At 31.7% G+C, this 20,520-nt stretch overlaps 1 protein-coding gene and 2 long non-coding RNA genes across 5 annotated transcripts; 1 reads left to right on the forward strand and 2 right to left on the reverse strand.

Annotated features, from left to right (window-relative positions):
- Positions 1-3,977: 3,977 nt before the first annotated feature.
- On the reverse strand, positions 3,978-5,365 carry LOC130677442 (uncharacterized). The gene is made up of 3 exons (XR_008991601.1): positions 5,229-5,365; positions 4,726-4,841; positions 3,978-4,643 (listed from the first exon to the last, which is right to left on the reverse strand). It is a non-coding gene; the product is annotated as an uncharacterized LOC130677442 (long non-coding RNA).
- A 2,360-nt stretch (positions 5,366-7,725) lies between these two features.
- LOC130677945 (uncharacterized) lies at positions 7,726-9,583 on the reverse strand. 2 transcript variants are annotated; one of them, XR_008991738.1, is made up of 4 exons: positions 9,566-9,583; positions 9,232-9,341; positions 8,116-8,231; positions 7,726-8,044 (listed from the first exon to the last, which is right to left on the reverse strand). It is a non-coding gene; the product is annotated as an uncharacterized LOC130677945 (long non-coding RNA). The 2 variants fall into 2 exon arrangements; XR_008991737.1 differs by lacking the exon at positions 9,566-9,583 and having other exon boundaries at positions 9,232-9,526.
- A 747-nt stretch (positions 9,584-10,330) lies between these two features.
- LOC130677943 (rab GTPase-activating protein 1-like) lies at positions 10,331-20,161 on the forward strand. 2 transcript variants are annotated; one of them, XM_057484881.1, is made up of 8 exons: positions 10,331-10,594; positions 10,693-10,903; positions 11,544-13,583; positions 14,759-14,933; positions 16,465-16,655; positions 18,236-18,295; positions 18,365-18,556; positions 19,723-20,161. In XM_057484881.1, exons 2-8 carry the CDS (start codon positions 10,712-10,714, stop codon positions 19,936-19,938), a joined length of 3,066 nt encoding a protein of 1,021 aa, XP_057340864.1. In that variant the 5' UTR covers positions 10,331-10,594; positions 10,693-10,711; the 3' UTR covers positions 19,939-20,161. The 2 variants fall into 2 exon arrangements, with proteins under 2 accessions (XP_057340864.1, XP_057340865.1); XM_057484882.1 differs by having other exon boundaries at positions 10,725-10,903.
- Positions 20,162-20,520: the final 359 nt, after the last annotated feature.

Below are 20,520 nucleotides of genomic sequence, written 5' to 3' on the forward strand. Positions count from 1 at the left end.
ACAGCTAATTTGGTCATGGTTATGGAATTCATTTTTTTAACAATAAGTTGGTCTGTAAAAAAAATATATTTATTCGATTACTCTGGTAGACCATAATCACCGCAATGTCCGGTAATGTCTCGGTGATGATATAAATTTACAGGGATGTCAAGTATATATTATAGTTGTAAGTTTATCGTACAGTTTTTTTTTTTTAATGTACGCTATTAATGCGGTAATTTTACCGTGGCAGGTCGAACTACCGTGAAGACGCGATTAATTATACACGGAAAGAAAATTATGGGAAGTTTTGCTATGCATTATGGGAATGGTTAAAATAATGGTATGGGAATAGTACCTATACTACTATAGGGATGGTTCCCATATATTATGGGAACCATTCCCATAATAGTATGAGAATAGTTCCCATACCATTCCCATATCATTATGGTAACATTCCCATAATGGTATAGGAATCATTCCCATACTATTATGGGAATGGTTCCTATAATAGTATGGGAACTATTCCCATAAAATTATGGGAATGATTCCCATAATGCAATTGGAATGGTTCGTATACCATTATGGGAATAATTCCCATAATATTATGGTAACATTCCCATAATGGTATAGGAATCATTCCCATACTATTATGGGAATGGTTCCTATAATAGTATGGGAACTATTCCCATAATATTATGGTAACATTCCCATAATGGTATAGGAATCATTCCCATACTATTATGGGAATGGTTCCCATATTGGTATAGGAACTATTCCTATAATATTATGGGAACTATTCCCATAATGTTATGGGAACCATCCCTATAATATCATAAAATTTTTTTTTTGCACAATAGTGTAGAAATTTCCCAAAATTTGAATTTTCTTGAATGTTTTGTGCTGACAAAAAATTCTTGTTAAAAATTTTAATGTTTTTTTGCCAAATACAATTTTTTTTTTCAATGTTTGAATTTTTGTTTTTATGTTTAATAATATTTCTGTGTATTGTAGAAGTGATTACCACACTTTTTTAATATAATTTTTTCATGATAATATGGGAACCATTCCCATAATATTATAGGAATGGTTCCTATAATAGTATGGGAACTATTCCCATAATATTATGGGAATGATTCCCATAATGGTATACGAACCATTCCAATTGCATTATGGGAATCATTCCCATAATATTATGGGAATAGTTCCCATACTATAATAGGAACCATTCCTATAATATTATGGGAATGGTTCCTATAATATTATAGAAAGTATTCCTATAAATTATAGGAACCATTCCCATAAATAATAGGAATGATTCCCATAATATTATAGAAAGTATTCCTATAAATTATAGGAACCATTCCTATAATTATAGGAATCATTTCTATAGTGTTATGGGTATCATTCCCATAATTATAGGAACTATTCCTATAATTATGGGAAACATTCCTATAATTATAGGAACCGCTCCCATAATTTATGGTCGTAATTCCTATGATGGTATAGGAAAAAATTTCACAAAATTATGGGAACCGCTGCCATAATTTTCTTTCCGTGTAGTTAATTAACGGAGCTTTACTGAATCACTGTAAAAATGCGATATATGAAATGACTTGTAGTTGAAACGATATGCAAGTTGTTCAGGCAGAGTGTTTGACCAAATACTTGAAGCAAAAGATATAAAATTTTGTTCAAGATCGAATAATAATTTAAATTGTTTTATGTAGAATTGTAATAGATTTGAAAAAGTATCTTGACATTCTCAGTCATAATATCCTACCATTTTAATTCAAGACAAAAATATCGTAAACAAAAAAAATCCATGACAAATTTTGATGTTTCATCAGGATTTTTTAAAATAATTATCAACAACAATTTGTTACGCGCAGCCTATATACATTAAACGCTATGGGAGAACAATTATTATTTTTAATTTCACTATACATCTCAGTAAGTAATTAAAATAGACGAAAAGTGATTTAAACATTAATTACGTATTTTGCTACGAGCTATTCGATTTTACAAATACTTTAGTGCTAACCATAATAGTTTTGCTGTAAATTAAGTTTAAACAATTACATTATTCATCAAATCACTATTTGGCAATGAATAGTCACTTATTGCCAGTCAAAAGTGTACCACTATTTGAATCAGTGATATACTTTTCACTATTTCAAATTTCAGAAAGTGGACCATCGTAAGACTGTATAAATATCTAAATCAGATTCCTCGCATCAAATTACGTAGGAAAATTTCACCGACTTTACTTTGCATACAGCCATATCTATGGTGCCGAAAGAACTAAATCGAATAATATCAAAATAAATGAATACCTTAAGAACTAACGAATATATAATGAGAAAATTCACGGATAATTCGAAAGTTTACGAGTTACTTGAAAACTATTACTAATGATTCGAAAATTAACTAATACTTAAAGCTGATAAATAATTCAGAACCGTGAATAAAATCGTACTTCTTAAAGACTTTTACTTACAGGTTTTGTTGTTCAGGTGCTGACTCTGGTGTATATATAAAAATTGTATTTAAGGCTTATAATATAGAGGACATTTATTTACTTGAAAAAACATATATTTACAACGATATCTAAAAAATAATTATATATAATTACTAGTCGGTTGCATTTACCTACATATACGTTCAAACAAAGTATTATTATGTATACGAAATAATAATAATGTTTGTTGAAAACTTTTCGTTTACTTGTGATAAAAAATATCACTAACACATCTTAAAATTTTTTTCTGACTGTGGAACGAATAATATAATTGATAATTATATCTGATACTCTTACTTGATGAGTATTAAATAAAAAAAAAAAAATAACGAAATTATATATTTTGTTTTTTCTCCCAAAGATGAATTTAAGAAATATTTAATTCAATAATTTATAAATTAATGAATATAAAAATTTATTTAAAATCGTTTGTACAAACCCTGATTAAGAAATCTAATTTAAAATTATTTAAAAAATTTAAATTATTTCATATTGTATCATATCTAGGGGTGTGCGAATCTTATTCGAATCGAATCGAGTCGAATAGTTAGATTCGATTCGATATTCGAGTCGAATATCGAATAGTTCGAAATATTCGAATAGTTCGAAAGATTTGAATAGTTTCGAAACTTTACCGAATCTTCGGTAAATAGGGAAGCCTGGGGCACGAATGCCTCCCTCATGCGGAGTAAACGGGACCACTCGAAAAAAATTTTTTTTTCGTTTTCCGTCAAGTTAATTGTTTTTTTAGTGGTTCATTTTACCCCCAATATCACATATTGGCCTAAAATATGATAAAAACATTATAGAGGTCATAACTTGACGGAAAATAAAAGAAAATTTTTTACCTAATTTTTGAGGGGGGCATTCGAGTCCCAGGCTCCCTATTTACCGAAGATTCGGTAAAGTTTCGAAACTATTCAAATCTTTCGAACTATTCGAATATTTCGAACTATTTGAACCTCTCGAACTATTCGAACCTTTCGAACTATTCGAACATTTCGAATCTTCGAGGCGAATCTCGAATCGAATTGTTCGATTTGATCCATACTTTCTTCGGAAAGTATGGATTTATATAAGAAACCAAGGGAATTTGAATTCCCATATGGAAAATACACATAGGAAATTGTGGGCACCCGGATTCCCATACAGGAACTTTATATGAATTTCTTTGTGGGACTTACAAGGGAACCCATTATACTTGAAAACACCCGATATCCAAACAATAAACTACTGACCTAATGCATTGAATTGCTCGAATTATATTTTTCGATAAGGTCTATACTTTGTAATAAAAAATTATCGAACATTTTGTCCGAGTTTTTGTAACACGAATAATATTTTTTATGTTTATGTTGAATAATAAATATTATTTCAAAGAAAAATAAAAAAATAAGCAGTATTTAATGCTACTAAAGACCGGACCGAAAACAATATAAAATGTATAATATAAATAAATGAATTACAGATATTTATGATGGGAATTATTTTTATTCAGATAATAATGATCATTACAGTATTAATAATTGTTACTATTATATCTGAAATAAAAAAATTAAAATGTGGACTCAGCCATAGACGTCACCACCTTACTTATAAGAGTTATAAGTAACTAGTTTATATACATATCCGGGGTTACGCCGCATGTTAAATGATTAAATAGTATATTGTACAACTAGTGCGGTAAGTTGTCGATTGCCCACGAGAGCGAAGTTGAGCGCACGAACGAAGTGAGTGCGCTCATTCGCTCGAGTGGGTAATCGACAACACCGCACGAATTGAACACAGTTTTTTTTATCATTAATGCAATATAAGTACTATCTTAGTGCTCGCTGTTTTATTCTCCAAGTAGCTTTTTGCTGATTCAACTGTTGCCGCGACATTTTTGTGGGTTAAACGATAATCTGCATGCGACAAGAAGTAAATTTGAGTGCGACAAGTTTACTTGTCGCACTCAAATTTACTTGTCGCACGCAGATAATCGTTTAACGCACACAAATGTCGCGGAAACAGTTGAATGGGCAAACAGCTATTTGGCGAACAAAAGAGCGTGCGCCAAGATAGCACTTATATTGCATTAATGATAAAAATCATTTTTTCTACATCCATAGGGAGAGCAACATTTTTCACCACCCATAGTACACTGGAATTACAATCATACATTAAAAATATTTGTTTTTGTATTTCAATTTATTGAATTATTGGCTAAGTTTATTTATATTTACGTCATTTCCATGTTGTACGCAAGCAAAAGAGCCAATCGCCAACAGTGTGACCAAAAATACAACAATAGTTAACTTGGACATGGTTATGGAATTCATTTTTTAAATAATAAGTTGGTCTGTGAAAAAAAATAAATTTATTCGATTACTCTGGTAGATCCAAATCACCGCAAAAAATATTGTCATATATCAATTAAAATTAAATCCTCATTACTTAAGGAATAGTTCAAAGGTTTCGCTATTAATTTAAAATAATTATAATCATAAGTTAAATAAAAACTTTAATCGAACTGAATATTATAATTCCAATCGAACAATACCGATATTAACGAATACCTTGAAAACTAACGAATATATAATGAGAAAATTTACGAATCGAAAGTTTTCGATTTACTTGAAAACTTAAAAATAATTTGAAAATGAACTAATATTTTAAAAACTGATGAATAATTTAAATATTTTAATAAAAAAATATTAAATCCTACTTTTTATGGATTTTTACTTACAGATTTTGTGGAGTTCAGAAACTGCCTTTGGTGAAGATATTAAAATTATATTCCGAGGCTTACAATGTATAGGTCATTTATATACTTAAAAACACATGACTAGTAGGGATATCTAAACAATTATATATGAGTTATAGTCGAACGCAATTGATTTATTGAGGGAAAATTATCTGAAATAATAATAACGTTTTTCGATAGTGCTTCGCTTACTTGCGATAAAAAATATTGCAAACAAATATGAATTGTATAAAAATATATGTTACTTATATGAAATATATATTTCGACATATTATTTTTTTGCGCCAAAATATATTTAAGCTATATACAAAAATATATATATTTTGATGTAATATGATTTATTGGTCACAGAGATTAACTAAAGTCAGTTCATTAAATAACAATAAATTCTTAAAATGAACTAACAAGTGTTCCTCATAATAGGGGAGACCGGGGCAAGACGGCCCACCTGGGGCAAGAAGGCCCACCTCAAAAATTAACCAAAAATTTTTTTTTCTTGTTTTCTTTTGATTATCACAAATTTAGATTATTTACTCATTTTTAGCCCGATAAGTGAAACTTAGGGCAAAATGAACCACTCAAAAATTCTAAAAGAAAATGTATTTCATAGTATTATAACCTAGTCATGATTAATTTAATAGAAATATCATTTTTTGGTTTATTATATGGATTTGGATCAAAATAGAGCATTTGAAAAAGTTAAAAAAACCAATAATCAATTTTTTATTCAATAGAAAAATAATTATTAATCAATTGTTATTTTTTATTAAATAACTTTTAATTTGTTCATATAATTGGTTATAGAACCCAACAAAACAATTATAATAGCATTATGAATAATATATTTATAGAATTAACAACATTAACTATTAAAATGTAACAATAATACTTTTTGAGGTATTAAATTTAATTTAAGTGTATTATAGATTAATCCTCACGATATTCACAAATGTACATATCGGAAAAATATTCGTCAACTCCTGCACAGGAATCATGAGCCACAGTTGTTAAAGAGAAAAATATAAACATTTGTTACGCGGGAAATTCTTTTACAATTAAAAAAAAAAAATTTTTTTTTTCATTTTTTTTCGGAGGGGGCTGTCTTGCCCCAAAAAAAAAAATTTATTTTCAGGAGCTTCACCAAAATTTTGGTGAATTGAGTTCAAGTTGGACAAGAGTAAATCGACTTGATAGTTAAAAGCCACAAATAATAATAACCGGCTTAGGTGGGCCGTCTTACCCCGGTCTCCCCTACCGAATCTTCGTTACCGAACGAAATTAGCAGTATGAACCATATTTTGAAATTTTATTTTTCCGATTGTACGGAGCAATGGAGTTAAAGATTCTCGGAATTTTTGATGTCTTGTCAACCGAATTTGAAACAAGAAATTGAGTTGACAAAAATATGATCATGCAGTACTGTAATTTTTATTGCAATTATTGGGTTTATGGAATTTTTCTAGGTTTCGAGGCTGCTGTTGAGGATCCTACTCAATTTGATTCCCGACATATTTTTTTTACCAAGTAATTAAGAAAAAGTTTAAAATTCGACTTAAGGACCTTTTTTGTAGAGAATTGAATTTCTTAAAAAATTATCATTTACATTTTTTTTGTAGGTTTTGTTATTGAGAGAAAAAACGAGAATCCTATGAAAAAATTCAGTTTAGCGGTCCGTACTACCCCACCTGTATGAGTTACGACTTCGCGACCCTGGGCGCTTTTGTAGAGCACCTAATTCTGAGAAAATTGCAACTTTGAGCGAAATGATATCATAAAATTCCGCGGAGTTATAGAAGTTTAAAAAAATAAAAACCCAAGTTTACGTGTATTTTAAATGGGAAATCTTCACACGCTGTGGTCGAGTACTTAGTATTAATATTAAGGGCTCAAACTCTCAGGGAATTTTTTTGGGGGTATTTCCAACAAAATTTCGGGATGGGAGCGAAAAAAAAAGCACCCTCATGCGCATGTTCTTAAACTCATTTTTCTTAATTATTTAAACAATTTTCATCATCATCTCAAGTACATTAAGTAGATTTATTCTCTTATGAATGGATTACTGGGATTGGTAAGAAAGGAAAAAAAATGCGAACAAGCTTCTTGGACAAGGGACAAGGTTTTATTTATTACTTGGGCAGATTTCCTCATTCAATTTTTTTATAAATCTCAGGTGTGATTTTTATTTACTTCATAATTCCAACTCCTCCTCGATTTACCGCAACCGCTGTCGTTTTGATAAAAATTCAGGAATCGTTTTAAAAAACTACCTCGAAATAATTGCAAAGGAATTTATAAATATTGTTATTATTATCATTATTTTTTAAGGAGTCATTTTCAAAGTTGCACAATTGAGCATTTTCTTCCAGCATTGTACTGAGTCGGGTGCAGAACAGTAACCAATTGGGTTTCAATCTTTCCGTGTATGCGCTTTCGCGCTTGAGGTGTGTTATATATAATATAAATAAATGAATGACAGATATTTATGATGGAAATTATTTTTATTCAGATAATGATAATGATCATTACAGTATTAATAATTATTATTATTATTTCTGAAATAAAAAAGTAGACTCAGCCACCCTGATTAAAAACTTCGATTGAAAGTCTATCGGATTTCAATCGGAACCAATCGGAATTCAGCGGTTTCAATCGGAGTTTGGAGCTATGACAGACAAGAAAGAGCTTCCATCCATTATACCGGGAAAAGAATCCGCGGTCATGCCGCATGACAAATATTGAAAATTTTTATTTTTTCTGCAAAAATAGGGAGAACAACATTGTTCACCATCCATAGTACACTGCAATTACATGACATTAAATATATTTATAATTGTTAAATTATTGGATAAGTTTATTGTTATATAATTACTTCTTTCCCATGTTCAATGCACGCAAACGAGCCAATCGCCAACAATGTAACCAAAAATACAACAACAGTTAACTTGGACATAGTTATAGAATTCATTTTTTTAACAATAAGTTGGTCTGTAAAAAAGAATATATTACATATACCATTTCGCGTGCCAAATGCCAAAAGGGCGTATTACAGCTGTTAGATATTATATAACTTTTATAGGGGAGGGTGGGGCAGAGCGGCCCCCCTAAGCCAATTATTATTTTTTGTGGCTTTCAACCATAAGATCACTTTGCTTTTGTCCTATTTCGAACAAATTTATGGACATTTTGCCAAAATTCTGAAAAAAAAAATTTTTTTTTTGTGGGGCAGAGCGGCCCCCCTCCAAAAAGTGATAAAAAAATTTTTTTTTTCGTTTTTTTTTTTTTTAATTGTTTTCATCATTAAGAATGTATTTCTTTCTCTTGACAACTATTTTTGGTTTTATATTACTCGAAAAAAATTTTTTAAAGTGTAATAAATCGTTCACTCTCGATTACCTTAATTACTAATTGTTATTTAATAAAAAAAAAAATTAATTCTATAGTTTTACTTTATTTCAAAAATTTATCAACTAAAAAAAAAATTTAATTTTTATAAATTTTTAGCGACCAAATTTGCCTCTTACATAGAGAAACGGCCAAAAAATATGAAAAAATAATTTTTTCGGAATTTTCGGCTGGTCCATTTTGCCCCAGGTGTTATGCGTAGGGCTAGAAATGTGGAATTATAATAATATTTTTTTAATTTGACGATAAAAATATGAAAAAATCACTTTTTCAAAATTTTGGGCTTGTCCATTTGGCCCCAAATGTCATGCGTAGGGGTAAAAATGCGCAAACATATCGGATTTATAGTAATTAGTCGAAAAAAAAAAATTTTTTTTTTTGATCAAAATTTCAGGGGGGCCACTCTGCCCCACCCTCCCCTACGTCCTTTTGGCATTTGGCACGCGAAATACCTTAAAAACTAACGAATAAATAAAACATTTAGGAATAATTCGAAAATAACTAATATTTTTAAAACTGATGAATAATTTAAATATTTTATTTAAAAAATATTAAACTCTACTTCTTATGGATTTTTACTTACATGTTTTGTTGAGTTCAGAAGTTGCCTTCGGTCAAAATATTAAAGTTATATTCCAAGGCTTAAAATACAGTGTATTTATTTACTTAAAAACTTATATTTACAAGTGGTATCTAAAAAGCAATTATAGATAATTACTAGGCGATAGCATTTAATTACATTGTAAAAAATGACCGGGGTAAGTCCAAGCGGTGTAGGTCTTAAAATTTGCGGTGTTAAATTTCAACACCGAAAGCGGTGTGAAAATGACGCCACCGCCGGTGTAAATATTCTTTACCGGTGTTAAATAAAATTCTCCGGTGTTAAAATATTTTACTTTGGGAATCTTTTTACTCACTCGATCACTATATACAGTTACACAGTGTGCGCACGTGTCTATGTGCGCATGTATGTGAATACGCGTGAGTGTCGCTGGTATTTTTAAGTGTGTGTGCGCTCGTGAGCTTGAGTGTGTGCGTGTGTGTGTGTGTGTGAAGACATTCTTTGCATTTCATAAGCTTTTCAAAGTTAATACTTTGAGCGAACGCTCAGTTTAACACCGCGGAATTACGCCTCCTACACCGGAGTAATTTAATTTTAACACCACGCAGAGTTAAAATTTGTCCATAATTTAAATACCGCTCTTTTTATAGTGTACATATTTAAAAAAAACGTTATTGTTATCTAAAATTACATTTTTCGATAACGTTTTGTTGTGATAAAAAATTATTTATCATTTTGTCCCAGTGTTTGTAAAAAAAAAAAATATACTTCTTAAAATAACTTATGTGCATTAGTTGAAATAAACATTTACTCGTAAGTGCAAAATATTTTTACTTCCGTTACTTTCAGCTAAAAAATTAAAAAATATCTATTTAGTTTCCAAAATTTAATAATTTAAAAATCCGCGAATTTTCTACTGAGCCCGCGAAAATTCAAAATTAATTTTCTTTATTAAATAAAATAAAAATTCAAATTTAAAAAAACCCGCGAATTTCTGACTTAAACCACAAAATTTAAAAATCGAATCAATTAATTTTTTGTATTAAATAAAAAATTATAAATTCAAATTTTAAAAAAATTCGCAAATTTTCGGTTTATTAAATCCGCCGACAAATGGCCGCCGGCGCTAGTGTTTTAAAAAAAAAATTGACTCGACGTCTGAATTATTTTTCAATAATTAATAAAAAATAAAGTTATTAATAAGTAAATAAATAAATAATTTAAATAATTAATCGTTAAATTAAAAATGTGAAGAATAAAAACGTAATAATATTAATAAAATATAAACAAATATAAAATTAATATAATCTGACATAAAAAATAGCTGATCGATTTGACAGAAATAAAATAATGATGGTTGCGCTCTTATCAAGGTGATTTATGAGTAAGTATTGATAATATAAACAATAAATAGTGATAAATAGTAATAATAATAATTATTATTACTGTATTTAACATCGGTAATAATGAAAATGTACTTAGACTTCATCATGCTGGATTTATGTTATCTCCAGGCTCAGTTATGGAGGATAGCTTGAGCGTTAAGTCACTGGAATCGGTAGCAACGAGCGACGAGTACGAATTTGTTAATGAAAAAGATTCTAAATCATCATCTAGTCCCATTGTCGAGCCTCCGATGCTCAAGATTCCAAATAATGGAAATTTAGAAGATCTACAGAACAATTTGCGTGAGGTAATTTCACTATTTTTTTAAATTTTACCTTTAAAATTTCATTTTCTGCATCACAACTGCGATTATTTCTGCTAAAATTTACTACAATTATAATAAAACCTAGAGTTTGAGAGGAAAATCATTAAGTCCAGGTCTAAATTGTCAGATTTTAAATTTTTAAATCTGGAAAATCACTTGGACTGTCAGTTGAGACCTTGAATTCTTGATAAATTCCAATCTTGAACCTTTGAAATCTTGTCTGTGATGATTAATGACCTGGACTAGGTCCAGATTGTTAGATTTTTTACTTTAAAATCCGAAAAATCACTTGGACCATCAGCTAAATCATATAAATCCTGATAACTTCTGGTTTAATGATGATAAATTCTATATTTCTGGGTTCAAATGACCTGGACCAGGTGATATTGATGATATTTAGACATCGGAAGCTAGAAAATCACTTGGACTATCAACTTATCCAATAAATTTTATATGAAATCCTCAAATCATCAAAAGTAAGCTGGTCCAGGTGATGAAAATTAATTTCCAATGACAGTTACCACCTGGATCATCAACTAATCCATCAAATTTCTGTTAAAAATCAGGAATCATCAAGAATAAGCTGGTCCAGTAAACGTACTGATGATATTTAAACTTCCAGGTGCTGACAGAAGAAAAAATGGAGAGTCCAGAATCTCAATTGATAACGACCCAGGTGACAAAAGTAGGGCAGAGTAAATTTTACGATGCGCTGCCTGAAAAAACAGACGAAATGAAACCAGAGGACTACGAGGAGTCGATAGATGAGAGGAATGAAGACTGTACGGTCTTCAGCGGCGTTACCTATCTCGGTGCCGCAGCAATAAACGCTCCCAAGTCAGAGGCCGAGATCCAGCGCAACATGGCAATTTTATCAGCAGAACTGACCCAGAGTCTAGAGATAAAAGTTTCAGTTTCAATCCCCAGCAGCTCGTCCGGCTCCGTGGTGCTGCGGGATGCAACAACTCATCAGTCGATGGCCTCCTACGAGGTCCAGCGAATTCTATTCTACGTCCGCGGTGACTGCACTGGACCCTGCGCCGCCTGCTTCGCCTTCACTTGGTCCCACGGGGACACTCTGGAGTCCGCGATATTCCAGTGCCACGTGTTCCGGTGCGACATTCCTGAGGCCGTTGGCCAGGTGTCCTCTTGCTTCGCAAAAGCTTTTCAACGGATCCCCAAGTCTCTGACGAGTTCATTGACACCCAGCGACTTCACAGGACTGGGGAGCGAGAAAACAAACTCCCGGGTCTTCATCTTCGAGGTGACCATGGAGCTGAAGGAAGAGGACGGCCGGGGCTACCACACGGTCCCCAAAGACCGGAGCTGCTTCAAGCTCCGCAGCAACGTCTTCAAGCAGGTTTGCTTGAGTATCCAGCAGGTGGCCAGCAAAGAGGGCGGGGTAATTCTCGAAGTCGAGCGTTGCTTCGGTGTCCTGGTGAGTCCAGGTCGTAATGTCCGTCACAGTGACATGCGACTGCTGGAGATGCAGAGCAACACTCAGTCACTTGGTGACCGCCAGTGCTACAACATCTCCGGGCGATGGGACCCAGTTGACCCTGCACTGGCTGCCCTCAACACGGAGACCCGGGAGGGAAAAATAAACATGACCGTCGCCGTGGATCTGGTGATCAGAAGGATCCGGGAGCCAGTTCGATTCGTTATCGAGACAGCTGTCAAAGTTTATCCCCAGAACGAGAGGTTCTGGTACCTGAGTCGCAAGAACCTGGTGCAGCAGTTCCAGCTCACGTCGAGGGAAGTACCCGGTGACCTGGAGATGCACTACGAGGTGCTGAGTATTGAAACCTCCGGGGAATTGGACCGGAATCGGCTGAACCTGGCACTGAATCTCGCCTCGCTGATCAGGTCATCCTCGCTGACGAGCATCGACACCCTGACCCCTAAAGAGGACGCGGACTCTGATGGAGACGAGCCGATGCTCAGTGGAACTGGTGAAGTATCAAAGGACTGCTCGGCAGATGAGCTGGCGAGCTGGAGCGAGGTCCTGGACTCCTGGCAGGGAAAGCATCGGCCGAAGCTTCTGGTAAAGTTGACCCGGGCGGGAATCCCCGAGGCACTGAGAGGAGAAGTCTGGCAGAGACTCAGCTGCTGCGATAATTCCCAGGAGATGATGGACAAGTACCGAGTCCTGATCACCAAAGAGAGCGCTTGCGAGAGTGTGATACTAAGAGACATAAATCGGACCTTCCCAGCTCATGATTTTTTTAAAGAGACCGGGGGACTGGGTCAGGACTCGCTCTACAGGATCAGCAAAGCCTACGCGGTCTTTGATGAGGAGGTCGGATACTGTCAGGGTCTGAGCTTCCTGGTGGCGAGTCTGTTGCTTCATATGCCCGAGGAGCAGGCGTTCTGTGTCCTGGTGAAGCTGATGTACGACTACGGACTGAGAGATTTGTACAAAGATCGGTTCGACAATCTCCACATGAGATTCTATCAACTGAACCGGCTGATGGAGGACCAGTTGCCGGAGCTCTACAAGCATTTTTGCGATAGGGGAGTTGAGACCCACATGTTCGCGGCCCAGTGGTTCCTGACACTTTTCACCGCGAGATTTCCGCTTTATTTGGTTTTTCATATTCTTGATGTCTTCTTGCTACAAGGACTGGATACACTTTTTCAAGTCGCCCTTGCTTTACTTATGGTATTTTTTTATTTTTTTACATTCGATATATCGAAGTTTAAGTCGATATATCAGAATAAAAAATCGATTTATCAAATTTTTCAATGTAATTGTAGAATTTTTGATATATAGATCGATATATCGAACTTTAATTTCGATATATCGAACTTTGAATTAGAGATATCGAACTTGGGATTCGATGTATCGAGTCTGACATTCAGTACATTGATTTGTAAATCAATATATTAAAATTTTTAGAAATTCATTTTAATATAAAAATTTATTTATCGAGTTTTTTTATCGATATCGACTTTTACATTCGATATATCGGAGTTTAAGTCGATATATCAAAATAAAAAATCGATTTATCGAATTTTTCAATATAATTTTAGAATTTTTGATATAGAGATCGATATATCGAACCTTGATTTCAATATATCGGACATTGAATTTGAGATATCGAACTTGGGATTCGATGTATCGAGTCTGACAGTTGATATATTGAATTGTGAATCAAAATATTAAAATTTTTAGAAATTAATTTTGATATAAAAAATCAAGTTATCGATTTTTTTTATCGATATCGACTTTTACATTTGATATATCGAAACTTTAAATCGATATATCAAAGTTCGAATGTATATATCGAATTAAAAAATTAATTGATTGAATTTATTACTCTTTTTAAAATTTATTTATCTATCGATCGATATATCGAATATTAAGTTCGAGACATCGAACTCGGGATTTGCGATATCGAATGTAAACTTTGACATATTCCCATTTTTAGAATACAATTTTAACATAAAAATTTATGTATCGAGTTTTTTTGACGATATCGACATTTCTATTCCATATATCGATAGTGTAATCGATATATCGACATTGTAACCGATATATCGATCAAAATGCAATTATAGGAGTTTGATGAGAGTAAATTTTGATTAAAAAATTGAAACGTTAAATTTTAAATCGAAATATCGATATTAGAATCGATATATCAAAACTTGGAATCGATATATCGAAATTTAAAAGTCGATATATCGAAGTTCGTATCATCAAATGTTATTTTTATGTAATAAAATCTATTTTTAATCGATATTTTGAAACCTATCGATATATCGAACTCGCAACTTCGATATATCGAAATTTAAAAAAATTAAAAAACGATTCCTAATCGATATATTTGTTTTTAGATGAGTAAAAAAGAACTTCTTCAACTCGATTTTGAAAGCATATTAAAATACTTCAGAGTTCATTTACCAAAACGCTGCCGAAATGAAGAAGTATCGCGATATGTTATGAAGTTGGCTTGCTCAGTAACGCTAAAAAAATTAAATAAATATGAAGCTGAGTTCATGACACTTAAAGGTAATTATATTTTCTACGTATAAATAAATATATATATTATTTATAATTGTAATTGTTGTTAATTATGTGTCCGTCCGGTGCATGATTGTGATCATTTTTGCCATTTTGTCTAGTCTAATTATTTTTGGTTTTTTTTTTTTTGTACTTGTAGTTGCACTATGCTTTTTTTTTATTAATTTATGTATATTTATATTTATGTTGTATTAATAAAGTAGTTAATTATTTATTTATTGCACTGTAATTGTTTAATTGTTTTTTTTTTATCCTTGCTTGGTGTATGTTGGGAACGCTGAATTTTTGAGGTTCACTTTAAAAATTCATAACTTTCAAACTAATCAATATTAAGGGACGCTCTTGGGCTCAAATTAAAGCTTAGGCCTTCCGCTATAACTTTCGTTTTTATTTGATCCACTTCCGGTCATTAGGTTTCGAGATATCGAATTTTTAACCGGGTATAAAAAATTTAGAAGTCTAATTTTGGGAAAAATTCACTTAATTGGAATTTAAAAATTCATAACTCTGAAACTAATTAATATTAAGAGACGTTATTGGGCTCAGCTTGAAGCTTAGATCATCTGCTACAACTTTCGTTTTTATTTGATCCACTTCCGGTCCATAGTTTTCGAGATATCGAATTTTTAATCCAGTATCAACAATTTAGGAGTCTAATTTTGGCAAAAATTTCTTCAATTGGAATTTAAAAATTAATAACTTTCAAACTAATCAATATTAAGAGACGTTCTTGGGCTCAAATCAAAGTTTAGATTATCCGCTACAACTTTCGTTTTTATTTGATCCACTTCCGGTTATTAGGTTTCGAGATATCGACCTAAATAAATAAAAAGACATTCTCGGAAAATTAAAATTTTATTTCAGATTAAACTTCAAAAATTCATCACTTTCGAACTAATCGAGATTCAAGGACGTACTTGGGCTCAAATGAAAGCTTAGACCTCCCGCTACAACTTTCGTTTTTGTTTGATCCACTTCCGGTCAATAGTTCCTAAGATATCGCTCTTTAAAATTTATAAACTCAAAAATTATAAAACTAAAAATTCAGAAACTGAAGTTTCAAAAATTAATTTCTCAAAAATTAAAAAAAATTTCGCATCGTAATTAGTCTCATAAAAAAGCTCAGATCTTTGGCTACAATTTACTTTTTTTAAACGTCAAATTTCTCCCACCCATTAGCGGGTAACGCGAGTCTAAGTGACTGAGCGTTAAAGATAAAAAAAACACGTGGCTCATTATCTCCATATGTGAGCTCCCGCTCGCGCCTCTTTTTCCCCTCACCACAACTCCCTCTTAGTAAACATTCCTGACGTGCCTACGACTCAGTCAGTGGTTTTAAAATGAGCCAAAGACTGTGGCGTAATCGCAGCCGCGTATCAAAAGTCTGTCACTTGATCCTTGGAAATAAAAAAATATGAACGCGTTATACTCAAGTGCTAATTTATTATTATTATTATTATTAATTATTTATCTATTAAAGAGGGTAAATATTTATAATAAATAATTATTTTTTGTGCAGAGGCTCAAGAAAACGCGGACGAGTACAGTAATGAGGTGGAGCAATTGCGCGGCGCCGTTGCGAGAACCGAAGAAGAAAAACAGCGGCTGGAAATTGAGTTGATTCAAATAAAAGAGATGCTGCAGCGCGAAGTTTCACGAGCTGACGCCGAAAGTCGGAGAAATGTTATTATTATTAATGAATATAAACAAGTAAGTCATAGAATCGTTTTTTATTTTTTTAGTTTTTTCGATGCAACTTTTGTAGAAATCGAGATTTAGAGACGGGATTGGACTCAAATTAAAGTTTAGACCTTCCGCTACAATTTTTGTTTTTGTTTGATCCACTTCCGGTCAATAGTTTTCGAGATATCGAATTTTGAAAACGGTCACAAATTTTGGGAAATGAAAATTGGGGAACAATTTTTTTTTCAAACTTTAAAAATTAATTACTTGGAAACTAATTAAGATTTAAGGTCGTAGTTGGGCTCAAATTAAAGTTTAGACTTCAGGGAACAAATTTCGTTTTTGGTTGATTTACTTCCGGTCAATAGTTTTCGAGATATCGAATTTTGAAGACGGTCACAAATTTTGGGGAATGAAAATTGGGAAACAATTTTTTATAATAACTTTAAAAATTAATTTCTTGGAAACTAATTAAGATTTAAGGTCGTTCTTGGGCTCAAATTAAAGCTTAGTCTTTAGGGAACAAATTTTGTTTTCGGTTAGTTCACTTCCGGTCAATAGTTTTCGAGATACGGAATTTTGAAGACGGTCTCAATTTTAGGGAATGAAAATTTGGGAAAGATTTTTTTCAAAAACTTCAAAAATTAATTACTCGGAAACTAATCAAGATTTAAGGTCGCTCTTGGGCTCAGATTAAAGCTTAGACTTTAGGGAACAAATTTCGTTTTTGGTTGATTCACTTTCGGTCAATAGTTTTCGAGATATCGAATTTTGAAGACGGTCACAAGTTTTGGGAAACGAAAATTGGGAAACAATTTTTTATGATAACTTTAAAAATTAATTACTTGAAAACTAATTAAGATTTAAGGTCGTACATGGGCTCAAATTAAAGCTTAGACTTTAGGGAACAAATTTCGTTTTTGGTTGATTCACTTCCGGTCAATAGTTTTCGAGATATCGAATTTTGAAGACGGTCTCAATTTTAGGGAATGAAAATTGGGGAATAATTTTTTTTCAAAAACTTTAAAAATTAATTACTTGGAAACTAATTATGATTTAAGGTCGTACATGGGCTCAAATTAAAGCTTAGACTTTAGGGAACAAATTTCGTTTTTGGTTGATTCACTTCCGGTCAATAGTTTTCGAGATATCGAATTTTGAAGACGGTCACAAATTTTGGGAAGTAAAAATTTGGGAAAGATTTTTTTCAAAAACTTTAAAAATTAATTACTTGGAAACTAATTAAGATTTCAGGTCGTTCTTGGGCTCAAATTAAAGTTTAGACTTGAGAGAATAAATTTTGTTTTTGATTGGTTCACTTCCGGTCAATAGTTTTCGAGATATCGATTTATATAGATAGAAAGAAATTTTGTGAAATTTAAAATTTTATTTCCGATGAAACTTTAAAAATTTATAACTTTTAGAAAAATTGAAATTGAGGCTCGTGATTGGGCTCAAATTAAAGCTTAGGCTTCTAGCAACAATTTTTATTAATGTATGATAAGGTTCCGATTGATAGGTTTCGAGTTATCGATAATTAACTTGTGCCACAAAAATAAAATTTTGAAAAATTTCTTTTTTAATTAATTAATTAATTTTTTTTATAGATATGTCAGCGTTTGGAAGACGATTATAATGCCGCCAAGACTGCATTAAGTGACTTGAGGGTGTGTACTAAAGTTAAAAAAAAAAAATTTCATTTTTTTCAAACGTTTACAAAAAAAAATATTTTTTAGAATAAAATATCAAGTTGCCCGAATTGTCGGACGACAGTAATGGAGTCATCGCACGTGTTTGCTGATATATCGCATCCACTAGAAAATCGTCCAGATCCGATGCTGCATCGCACGCAGGAACGAGTCCGGGAATTGGAATTAGAATTAGCTCAGACAAAATTAGCACATGTTGAGGCTGAATGTCGGAATCAGGTACTAAATTCCTACATAATATTAATTATCTTCCTTTTGATAAAAAATTTATTTATAAAAACTTTGAATAAAAATAGAAAATTTATAGAAATTGAAACTTTCTCAAATATCTCGAGATCCGCGAGTCGTAGGAGAAAATTTTACAAGTAAAAACTTGTAGAGAATTAAATTTCCTTTAAGATGAGTACCAACAACATTTACTTATTTACATTCATTACTATACTCATTACAGTAATTACATTTATTGTTGTTATTATTATTATTACGTAAACTATCAGTTGTAGGATAAAATTTTATAAGATAAAAACTGTAGGAAATCGAATTTCCTCTGGAAAGAGTACCCACAAGCCCTACTTAATTTCAAAATTAAAAATAATAATTATAATAATTACATTTTGTAATACCCAGTATATTTATCTTGTAAACTATTGGTCTGAGGAGGAAAAGTAATAAGTTGAAAATTGTAGGAAATCGAATTTCTTCTGGAAAGAGTACCCACAAGACCTATTTATTCCAAATTTTTATCATAGCAGTTATAATGATAAAGTTTATTAGTACCCATAATATTTATCTTGCAAACTATTGACTTTAGGATAAAATTCAATCAGTTGAAAATTGTAGGGAATCGAATTTCCTCTGGAAAGAACACCCACAAGACCTATTTACTCCAAATATTTACTAAAGGAGCCATAATGATAACAATTACTAGAACCCATTATATGTATCTAGTAAACTATTGGTCTGAGGAGAAAAAGTAAAGAGTCAAAAATTGTAGGAAATTAAATTTCCTCTGGAAAGAGTACCCACAAGCCCTATTTATTCTGAATTTTTACCATAGAAGTAATAACAATAATAATTACTAGAACCCATTATATTTATCTAGTAAACTATTGGTCTGAGGAGAAAAAGTAAAGAGTCAAAAATTGTAGGAAATTAAATATCCTCTGGAAAGAGTACCGACAAACCCTATTTATTCTGAAAATTTACAAAAATAATAATAATAATTACATTTTTTAATACTCAGTATATTTATCTCGTAAACTATTGATTTGAGGAGAAAAAGTAAAGAGTCAAAAATTGTAGGAAATTGAATTTTCTCTGGAAAGAGTACCCACAAGCCCTATTTATTATTATTATTAAAAATAAAAAAATAAAATTTGTTACAGGATTTAACGCATCAATTACACGCAGCATCTTCAGAGCTTCAAGCGGCTAGAAATTCATGGCCATGGCTCAGTAAAACTCTGTCAACAATAAAAGAAGCTGCAAATAAACGGGACACAATAAATTCAACTATTTCGCGACGCGATTCGGCGCCCGGTGGAGAAATGCGTCACGTTATTCACTCTCAGTCACGCGACAGCATCAAAGAGGCTGTTTAATTTCGTAAAATATATATCTATATATATAAGATGATTATTATTATTTTTCTTAAATTTTTTTAAAATTGGCTGTGCGTTGAAAAATTTTTTTCGTACTCTTTATTATTTTTTTTTACTTGAGATTTTTAATTAAACGTAATTATTATTAACTAATTATTTAAGTTGCCATAAAAAAACGACGTAATTAATTTTTTTTATTGCCATGGCGGAAAATTTTTTTTTTTTTAAAAAAGAAAACATTCCAGCGATAGATTTTTTTAAAAATAAAAAATGGCGGAATATTTACATGATAATTAAAATTAACAATAATAATAATAATGAACAAGTCCATTAGCATTGAGAATAAATTAGTCGATAATTGTTATTATTAATAATTACAATACTTAGTGTCTATTTGACAATGTAAAATAATTATAATAAATTGAATAAAAAATAATTTAACAGATTTATTGTAACGGCTAGAGTTTTATAGATTAAGAATCGTGATTAAGTTCAGACGATAGGAAATTAAATTTCCTCTGGAACGAGTACCCACAACCTTTACTTATTTTTAATATTTTCGAAAATGATAATTATAATATT

The sequence above is a fragment of the Microplitis mediator genome, chromosome 11 (genome assembly GCF_029852145.1).
Source record: "Microplitis mediator isolate UGA2020A chromosome 11, iyMicMedi2.1, whole genome shotgun sequence".
In the NCBI taxonomy this organism is placed as follows: Eukaryota; Metazoa; Arthropoda; class Insecta; order Hymenoptera; family Braconidae; genus Microplitis; species Microplitis mediator.

Bases quoted from the DNA above. Each gene is read 5' to 3' on its own strand.
- LOC130677943 (XM_057484881.1), top strand. From the start codon at position 10,712: ATGTTATCTCCAGGCTCAGTTATGGAGGATAGCTTGAGCGTTAAGTCA. The intron at 10,904-11,543 runs GTAATTTCACTA...TTAAACTTCCAG, and splicing joins TACAGAACAATTTGCGTGAG to GTGCTGACAGAAGAAAAAAT. The intron at 13,584-14,758 runs GTATTTTTTTAT...ATTTGTTTTTAG, and splicing joins TCGCCCTTGCTTTACTTATG to ATGAGTAAAAAAGAACTTCT.